The sequence below is a fragment of the Electrona antarctica genome (genome assembly GCF_951216825.1).
Source record: "Electrona antarctica genome assembly, chromosome: 11".
Lineage (NCBI taxonomy): Eukaryota > Metazoa > Chordata > Actinopteri > Myctophiformes > Myctophidae > Electrona > Electrona antarctica.
In genome coordinates, this window is record NC_136792.1 from 7501086 (window position 1) to 7511959 (window position 10874).

Consider the following 10874-nt stretch of genomic DNA (forward strand, 5'->3'; position numbering starts at 1 on the left):
AGGTGGGTTAGCTACCTAGGCTATAGGACACTAGCATGGTTCAGAAGGTAATGTGGGCTCTGCATCAGGTGCTGGTCTGAAGCCAGCAGTGAAGTCCAGTGTGGAGTCCATTAACTCAGTGTGTGTTACCCAACATTGGGTCCCGCCCCCCATAGATCAAAGGTTGGATGCCGGAGGAAACCATGCAAGGCACCAACCAGCACATCAGGAGCAATTAGGGGTTCAGTGTCTTGCTCAAGGACACTTCGACACTAACTCTGGGGGAGCCTGGGTTTGAACTGGCAACCTTGCAGTTCCCATCCAGCCACTCTACCCCTGAGCCACCGCCGCCCCTTGGAAATGAAAGAAAGAAGATGCTAATGTCTCTGGTAGGTCGGAGACTCCGGTCATCAAATGATTGTCTTAGGAATGCAACAAAAACAGAAACGAATCTTCATGAATTCAAGGCTTCATGCGGTGTGTAATTGATTGAATAATACTAATAATACATACAGTGATGCAAATAGCCTGCATCCTTAGACTCACTAAATTGAGAAAGGCCGCAATGATGTCACCATCCGGGGGGTCCTGGGATGCAATACTGTACTCAGTACTGTACTCTAACGTCGTTGAAGTAGGAGTTAGTTGCTGCGAGAGTGAGGTCTTGCCAACACCAACTCGGGATTCCTGGATCGCTGCCCTCCACAATTTCCTATCCAACATCAGCAGCACGTCTACATAGGTGGTACGCTTCTTTCCCCTCCTGGCTTTGCCCTGGGTTGGCTTCCATAGGGTCAATTTACTTGCCTCAAGTTCTGAGTGCCTGACGCAGTGCCCTGCCAGCCTCATCCTTCTCTCTCTGACTTTGTCTGTGACCTGTGGTAGGTCCCCATAGAGGTCCACATTTCTGATGCGGTCCGTCCATGTGACACCTAGTGCCATTCGTAGCATTCTTGTGTAGACTCCATCGAGGGCTTTTTCCTGTTGTATTGTAAGGGACCCATCTAAAAGACCACCCCTGGGTCCCGGGACTGTAGTCTACATACAATTTATATGGTGCTTTTCTAGGTACTCAAAGTCGCTTTACAGGACAACGCCTCACAGCGAGTAGGTCCTGGGTTCGATTCCCGCTGGGGACACTGTGGGCGATGAGGGCGTGTTCCCTCCTCCGCGTCATCAGTGCCCATACCCCAGGTGGGGTTGGCGAAAGGGCCTTTATGTGTGGAGTTTGCATGTTCTCCCCGTGTCCCCTAGGTTAGGTACCTTCACAAAAAACATGCAGTAATCCTGGTCTCTAAACTGCCTTCCCCTGGCCAGCCGGGGCGCCTGTTGGAGGGGAAAGGAACTGGTCAGAATAACGTGTTCCTTCCACACATTACATCCGGCCGGGGAAATTCCCCCCTGTCAGGTGAAAAGAAGCAGCTTGGACTCCTCATGTATAGAAGGAGGCATGAGGTCAGTCCGCTGCCCTCCCCAGGTTGGCAGAGGAAGTGTAGCGCCCATAATTACATTAGATAATTGACACTGGGTGAAAAATGGGTTGCAAAATCGTGGGCTAATTTTTTTTAAAAAGAATAAACTGAAACTGTACATAAGTCATTTTCTGTGACTTTAACGTGTTGTAAATACACGTGTGGGTGTGTGCATGTGTTGCTGCGTGCGTACAGCGCTTTTGTCTGCACAGGTCCTCGTCCTCCTCTTAACCCATTTTGACCTGAGATCAGATTCTAAAAATGTCTTCTACATCCTGACGGTTTTCTGAAAAAGCTATGTTTCTATGTCAGTCGTTCTTCGATTTTTCAAAAATAGCAGACCTACAAGCTCGTAGACCTACAAGCTATGAGCTTGTAGATCTGCTATTTTTCAATAGCTAAAGCATAGCATGATGCTAACACCAAAAGGGGTTCCCGCTCCAAAATGGGTTAATTCACGACAACTCTGATCAGGAACCTGGACATTGTGGTTCTCTGATCCCGTCCATCAGGTGATAATGCTAATCATATTTGAGCCACGAGAGGGCGCCGGTTCAGCGGGGAGGAGGCGTTGTGGAGCCTGTTCGGCGGTCTCTGCTCTGAGGGGTGTTTGGTGATAAAAGCGAGAGCCAAAATGTGAGGAGAGAATACTTGAAGGGTGGAAAGTCCCGTCCTCAATGTGGTAAAATGACTAAGACTCTGTGTGTTTCTGTGTGTCTCCATGTGTGTGTGCGTGAATGTGCGCGCACGTGTGTGTGTGTGTGTGTGTGTGTGTGTGTGTGTGCGCGTGCCGTGCACGTGTGTATTCCAGGTCGTGGTGAGTGAGGACTCTGATGGAGAAGGAGTGGTGACCCACTTCCCAGCTCATGACAAACCCATATCCTGCATGCAGTTCAATCCCAGCGGTAAGACGCACGCACGTGCACACATACACACACACACACACACACACACACACACACACGCACGCATGCAGATGTGTTTATTTTGGAGGTAACAAATGCTAATCAGAACATCTCATAGGGGAGTTTGAGGTGGAGTTTGGCTGATCTAGGCGCGGCAGCAGCAGAGAGGCGTGGAGAGGTCTTTTATTGGAGTACAGTGTGTGTGTGTGTGTGTCAGGGTGTGTGTGTGGGTGGCTTTCATGTGGCTGCCCTGTCCCCACACTCACCCTTGCTATGGGACACCCTAGGCTAGGGTCGTACTCAGCCCTCTGATCCAGAGTGTGTGAGTGTGTGTGTGAGTGTTTGAGTGTTCATATTGTTTATGTCCTCCTAGAGTTTCCATCGTGTGTGTATGTGTTAATGGAGCCAGACCCACATATCGGCCATTTATTTCGTTTTTTGAAGACATCAGCATTGCCAGTTATTCAGCCAAATAAATGTATAGGGCATGTCACTATAGGTGGAATCTTTGTTTTCAGAATAGATTAAATACAATTTTTAAAAAGTTTATTTTTATCGACCAAAAAGTTATTTGTGTTCATGTTGTTTTTTTCTCCCAAATAGCAACATGAAGGAAACCTTAGAAATCATGTTTTTGAAATTGATTAGAACATATCGGTCAAACATCTGTAATATGTGGACTCGCCAGAAATCGGAATCGGCATCGGTCGGCCTCCGGTGACATGTCACTTGCCCTGAACTCTGCCACCAACACCATCGTCCTTTGCTTCCCATCATCTCTCATGCCCTTTCCACCCATTCATCTGCATGTTATTCTCTTTCTGGTTAACTTATACTGTCTACACGTCTGTCTGTTCTGCACACCCACGGGTCCACCCACCCACCCCTGGACGTCTGCCACCCATAGTGAGGTCCTCTGAGATTGGAGGGGGTGGTGGGAGGTTGTTGGAGGTGTTTGGTTCATTCCAGACCCCTTCAGCTCCCACAGCAGAGGGACTGCTTTCAGTTTGAAGTGTCTGGGAGCCACCAAGCACAGACGCCACACGCATTAGACACCGTGTCGCTGCAGTCACAACAAAGCAAACGTGTGTGTGTGTCTGTGGTCGTATGTATGAGGGAAAGAGGGGGGCGTGTGTGTGTGTGTGTGTGTGTGTGTGTGTGTGCGTGTGTGCATGCGTGTGTGTGTGTGTGTGTGTGTGTGCGCACGTGCGTGTGTGCGCGAGACAGCATGGTCATATCCTAGACTCACTCCTCACCATCTTATTTAGCGCTGGCTTCTCTTCTCCTCTGTTTTGCCATTTGAACTCTTCACTCCGGAAGTGCAGCCACAGTGGCTGCTTTGTGAGTGTGAATGTGCAATTCCCTCTTATCTGTGCGTGCGCATGTGTGTGTGTGTGTGTGTGTGTGTGTGTGTGTGTCTGTGCATGTGTGTGTGTGTGTCTGTGTGTGTGTGTGTGTGTGCCGTATACTGTATGTACGTACATACATACGGCATGTGTGTTGCCGTTTTTCTACCCCCTTTATTTCTGTGGCGTGTGTGTGTGTGTGTGTGTGTGTGTGTGTGTTCATCGTAATTGTGCGTGTTTATGTGTGTGCATGGTGGGGGGGTGGTGGGGGCGTGGGGGGGTGGTTAATAAAGGAGCTGCTGAAAGATGTATCTCACCCCCTGACCTCCCCGTCCAGAAATCCCTCACATACCTGGGCTTATGACTTAAAGAACCAGACATAGACAGTCTAGATACCCCACCCTAACACCCCCCCTCCACGCACACACACGCACACACACACACACTCACACACACACACACATGCACGCGCTCACGCACACACAGGAGACAGGCATGAAAATTTGTGAACACACACGTGGGACATGAACATGCACAGCACACCCCACATAGACAGCACAGACATGTCCGGCATCGTGAATGTAGGCACGTACAGTATCACAGGGTATCACGCTCACACAAACATGTACTGCGTACGTGCTTACTGTACATACTTGCGCACGCACGTCACACACGCACGCACGCACACACAGACTTGCGTATGTGCACACAAAGTACGGGGAATGTTGGCAGTCACACAACCTGGTGACATGGTTTATCAGTGACAGCAGCATACAGACAGCAGTATATCACTTTTCTTGTAACCACCGCACTCTGACTTCTCGTGCGCTAGTATCCACTCAAATCAACATCAACGCGAAAACAAAGGTAATGGATCCCACACAGTGGCAAGAGTGCAATTTAACCATTGTAATTATCTACAGTACGTAATAATAACTGAGATACAGACGTTTGGGCTATCCAGCCTTCGTCGGGCTGTGAGAGGAGTTGAGAGTGTTTTTCCGTTTCTTTTCAAGGGAAGGTGGACAACGTGCAGGTGCACATCATCACCGCTGATCACCTCACGAGCACGCCTGGCCTGGGGGGTGATTGCAGACTGGTGGCATGTTATCAACTCCTCACACTGACGAAGGCTGGATAGCGTCAGTCTCTCTAGAAAATACAAATATTTAAATTACACTCTCCGAGATTAAAATTGGGTGCATTTTGCATCCCAAAATGCAGTTTATATTTAAGGGACGCAATAAAACAACGACCTCTGCATCCACGGGATGCACTACTGTACTACTGTACTGTATTTTATTCTAATTTATTTTGCTAACTTTAGTTATAATAATCATTTATTCTTCTGTTTTTTACATGAATATAACCACATCCACTTCACCTCCTAACTCATCAAATGTCCCTGGGACTCGTCTAAAAGACCATCCCTGCATCTTGGCTCTCATTACATTGAAAACCTATTTACATCACTGCACTCTGCAAAATACAACTCTTTGTTTTTATATTTTCTCCCACAACTCCTTTCCCAATCCTCCCCACCCACCCACCATCTTTCCCCACGAGGCCAGACATACAAACAACATATATACAGATATAAAACCAATAGGTTGAGTACATAACTAAGATACAAAGAAAGGGATCACATGCATCACTGCACTCTTGCCACTGTGTGCGATCTCATACATTATTTCTCCTCACAACCACCGTGTTTTCTCTAGGTTAGAATGTAGTACTTTAACCACCTTGTCTTAACCACTTTAACCAAGTTAAAGACTTGGTAACTCGGACCTGGCATACAACTGTACTTTGACCGTTTATTCCCCCCCGTCTACATCAAATCTCTTTGCCCAGAATAGCCGATCTTCAAGCCTGTGGATCTCCTGTTTCCTCCAGAATAGGCGTGCTGGGGTTCAAGTGGTTAGGCCCTGTGAGGCTCATGAATCAGACACATGCAGTATTTCTTGTGAAATACTGCAATATTTATGTCAGAATGCTGAGCCGCGTGTCTTTCTATCGATGCCTTTCAGTACTGTTTTAAACGCAGCGTTTCGCAATCAGTGGCTCAGGACCCAGAAAGGAGGTTTGTTGTTCTGGCACAAGCGTTGTGTGGTTTTAGTATTATTGGTTCCTGACTTCATTGTCAAAATACATGGAGGACAATGTGTGAACAGAATGAAGGGGTCGCTCATAATCTGTGCTCATGTTCACTACCAAATAACCCATTTAGGCCTGACGTCGAAATACAAAATAAGTATTCTGAAAGAATATATATTCAAAGATTTGTGCCGCATTTTCACGATTTTTCAAAAATAGCAGACCTACAAGCTCGTAGCGCGGCACTCGGTGGCGCGCTATGAGCTTGTAGATCTGCTATTTTTCAATAGCTAAAGTATAACATAATGCTTAGTTAAAACACCAAAAGGGGTTCCCTCCCAGAATGGGATAACTACATCTAGAATAAAAACATAATAGCAATAATCTTTTAGTTAACTGGAAAAAAAGATTATTAGATATTATTTCATACATAAATAACCCAATATTACAAAACAAAACTACTTAAACTAATCAAAACTGAACTAAACTCGAGCCTATTTTTTTTTTTAGCAAACTCACCTTGAAAAATGATCAAAACGAAAACTAGCAAATTAAAAGACACTATTTTATGGAATCAAGACCTGCTGTGTCTCCTAAAAGGGCGGGGCAGTTAGAGCTAAACTCTCTCTAGTACCACTTTCGACAGATGCATCTCTAGAGGGCGCCGTTGTCTCAGGGGTAATTTGACTGACCTTTGCCCCGTGATGAATAGATATAGTCTTCTGTTCATGGAACTCCAGCGAGCATGTACTCTCTCTCTCTTTCTCTCTGTGTGTGTGCGTGTGCGTGTGCGCGTGCACGTGCGTGTGCTTGTGCGTGTGTGCTTTGGTGCTGAAATTAGCCTATTGAAAAAGCAAAGGCTTCCAGCGATCTGGTCAAGCGAAGATTCATGACCACTTTTCATTATCATGAGCCAAAAGTCCCAAACAGAGTGCCTCTGCACTGGGCATCGCAGGCCTCCACCTGCACACACCAACACACACACCAACAGGCATCCACCTGCACACACCAAGACACACACCAACACACACACCAACACACACATATCTCCACCTGCACACACCAACACACACATATCTCCACCTGCACACACCAACACACACATATCTCCACCTGCACACACCAACACACACATATCTCCACCTGCACACACCAACACACACATATCTCCACCTGCACACACCAACACACACATATCTCCACCTGCACACACCTGCACCAACACACACATATCTCCACCTGCACACACCAACACACACATATCTCCACCTGCACACACCAACACACACATATCTCCACCTGCACACACCAACACACACATCTACCCATGAACGTTGATTTTGACCTCATGTCAAGCTGTCTTGCAGAGATGCACAAGACAACCTTCTAAAGAGAGAGAGAGTAATCATGTTGGATCCTCCCCATCTCCGTACCAGACTGAAAGGGAAAATACTCATCCAGTCATGCAGAACGTGCAGCATTTCCACAGATCTCCACTCCTCTCATCTCTCCTCTGCATTCCCTCTAAAGTAGCCGTTCTCCTTCCAAACCGTTTCCCCGTGGAGCGCACCCCCCCTTAAACCTGTCAACTTTACTCGCCAATAATGACATGTACACGTTACCACCTCATTTACACTGGGGCAAATCCTCAAGCACTAATAATAAGTGTTTTGAATTACGACATCATCATCAGGCACCCATAATGTAGCCCCTGAAAACACAAACAAAGTTATTTTCCCTCTTTTTCTTCTGGGCATTAATGGTTCCTATAACGAGGTCGGCATGAATGTCCGTGAGCACCCCCTCACTTCCAGAGCTGTAATTTAGGGACTGCTTTCATCATTAAGCTGCATGCACACACAAAAAAAGAAAAACCCTCCGACAATGTTGTCCACACCGCCCGCCTTACTTTAGAGAGTCCCAGAACGAGAGGCCTCTTGATTTTGATTAGAGCCCAAATCCCTGAGTGACTGACGCGCCGGTCTTGCCCCAAAATGAACTGTTCTCAAAAGGATCTAAAGGATAGTTGGCTTGCTGCTGAACTGCTTTTACGGCTTAACCCATTTTGACCTGGGAACGATTCTACAAATGTCTTCTAAATCCTAAACGTTTTCTGAAATACCTCATGTTTCTATATCAGTGGTGCTCAATATTTCATGTCAAGGACCCCCAGAATTATGTGCAATTGGCCGCCGACCCCCATCTGAAAATATGTTGTTCCAGAGACCACCCCCCCCCCCCCCCCAGAAGCAAATATATGAGTTAAAAAAGAAAGAATATATATAAAGATTTGCGCCACATTTTCACGATCTTTCAAAAATAGCAGACCTACAAGCTCGTGCCGTGCTATGAGCTTGTAGATCTGCTATTTTTCAATAGCTAAAGTGTAACACAATGCTTAAAACACCAAAAGGGGTTCCCGCCCAGAATGGCTTAACCCGAGGATCCCTTCACCAGTGGTCAAAAGCCCATACAGCAAACCAAGAAAAAGAAAGTTAAGGCCCGACCCGAGCATAAAACAATGCTATGACTCGACAGCACTCGTCTGGAAAGCCCAGTAGCCTTTTTGGCCGGGCGAGGTTATGCAAGAGAAACCCGCGCGGGGCCTGTGTGTGTTGGAGGCAGTACAGACGGCCGGGGCGAAGCGAGCGGCGGCCGCCGTTTCTTGGTGTGGCGGCTGGCGCTCTGTGGTGTTTCAGTGGATCTATTCCTAGTGGTGTAATTAGAGGGGTGCAGCTGAAGTGCAGTGGCAACGCCGAAGCGTTCCCCTTAACCCATTCTGGGCGGGAACCCCTTTTTGGTGTTTTAAAGCATTATGTTGTGCTTTAGCTGTTGGTAGGAGAAAACTATCGCACACCTAGCAATCAGGCGTATGTACAGGTGCGTAGGCCAGTAGACATCAAAGAAAGCAATAAGGTACACCCGCACACTGTGTATCTGCTCGGCACCAGAGTATTGTCTTATTTAATGAAGCAACGTTTCGGTCACTAGGGACCTTCCTCATGCTTTAGGTGTTGAAAAAATAGCAGATTTACAAGCTCGTAGCGCGGCACTCGGTGCCGCGCTACGAGCTTGTATAGGTCTGCAAATCTTTGAATATATATTCTTTCAGAGCGAACGTTTTTAACTCAAATCTTTGCTTCTGTGGGGGGGGGGTCCCTGGGGGTCCATGGTGAAATACAGATAATTCCGGCGGCGGTCGTTGACATGGAAAAGGTTGAGCACCACTGACATAGAAACAGAAAACCGTTAGGATTTAGAAGACATTTTGTAGAATCGTCCTCAGGTCGAAATGGGTTAACAGCTGCGATGTGTGTGTGCTTGTTTGCTTTCGTGTCTCGTCCCCTTCACCCGTCCTTAACGATGCTTGACTTGATTATTAGGTACGATGCCAAGGTCAAAATACACTGGTGTTTTGATGGCGGAGAGGCCAGGCCGTCCAACAGCATTTCCTTTCATTTCTCTTGGCTGTTACTCTGCACTAGATGGAGTGATTGATCCATGCAGCACGCACGCAGGGCTCCACCCTTCCACCCTTCCTTTTCCCCTCCTCTCCTCCTCCTCGCTCCCTCTCTTTCTCTCTACAGTTCTCAGTGACCGATAAGGATCAGAGTTTCTGCTTTCCGTGGTCTAGCCTGTCTAGCACTGTTCACTCATTCACAAAATCATTGGACAGTCACTCTTAAAGAGACAGACCACCTGACCATTGCTCTCTCTCTTTACACAGAGCGTATCATTTTCGTCTGTGACCAGAATTTAGTTGCAATACATAATATCTGCTCTCAAATAGGAGGGAAATTGTGAGTAGCAAAGCAAGCAAATTCAGAAGAACTTAGAATGTCAAAAGAAATCAGAAGCCGATCATTGTGGAACCTTTAAAGTGGGTCCAGGGTAAGATTGGAACACCATCAAAGTCATGGAGCGGTTGGAGGACAAACCCTGGGCTGAGCCTCACGGCCTATGGGACGGTTGCCGTGTGGCAGTGTCCCATAAACTATGTCCCTTGTTTAGTAATGGGCCAGCCTTAACCCACCCAGGACGGGAACCCCCTTTTGGTGGGTTTTTTATAAGCATTATGTTACGCTTTAGCTATTGAAAAATAGCAGATCTACAAGCTCATAGGCACCGCACTATGAGCTTGTAGATCTGCTATTTTCGGAAAAATCGTGAAAAATGTGGTGCAAATTTGGAATATATATTCTTTCAGTGTGAACGTTTTGAACTCAAATCTTTGCTTCTGGGGGGGTGGGGGGGGTGTCCCTGGAACAACATATTTTGAGATGGGGGCTCGGAGGCCAAATACATATAATTCTAGAGGGTCCTTGACATGAAATAGAACCACTGACATAGAAACATAGGTTTTTCTCAGAAAACTGTCACGATTTTTATGGAGCTTTTTATGGAGCTCTGAGGTCTAAACGGGTTAACCCATGTTGGGCGGGAACCCCTTTTGGTGTTAGCATTATGTTATACTTTAGCTATTGAAAAATAGCAGATCTACAAGCTCGTAGCGCGCCACCGAGTGGCGAGCCACAAGCTTGTAGATCTGCTATTTTTGAGAAGTCGAACGACTGACATAGAAACATAGGTTTTTCTCAGAAAACTGTCACGATTTTTAGAAGAACATTTTGTAGAATCTGATCTGGGGTCAGAACGGGTTAATGAGAAGGCCCGGTGCTGTGGAGCCGCCGTAACCATGCAGGCAGCTGTGTGCCGTGAAGGCGACGCTCCGTGGTGTCATAACTCTGTCGCTCCATCTCACTGATGTGTGAAAGGAATCAAGGCCGACGCCGAGAACCCCAGAACCCACACGCACATGTTGAACACGGGGGAAATCCCCCGCACGCAGCCAGCTCTCTGGGCCCTCCCTCCCCTTCCCTTCCCTCCCTTCCCCGCAGCCACACATTTAGCATGAATTAAGTTATGTCTTCACACCAGGATAGTAATTAGCACAGCTCACAGCTGTTGCTCTGATGTGATTTACAGCGTGCCTTTCACTCTGGGCCCTGTTTACTGTCTGTCTGGTTTTGGTGGGAGGACTTTGACCGTGGGCCGTACGCACGCCAACTTACTGC

General features: G+C 47.1%; 1 protein-coding gene across 1 annotated transcript in view; it reads left to right on the top strand.

Moving 5' to 3' along the window:
• The window catches only part of LOC306932889 (BCAS3 microtubule associated cell migration factor-like), a gene marked incomplete at its 3' end in the record, with an annotated part of 68883 nt that extends 64040 nt beyond the window's left edge, over positions 1 to 4843 (top strand). Inside the window, exons 11-12 of the mRNA XM_079514865.1 lie at positions 2263 to 2356; positions 4719 to 4843. Of these exons, the coding sequence (XP_079370991.1) occupies positions 2263 to 2356; positions 4719 to 4843 (219 nt within the window). The remainder of the gene's footprint in view (positions 1 to 2262; positions 2357 to 4718) is intronic.
• Between the last annotated feature and the right edge of the window lie 6031 nt (positions 4844 to 10874).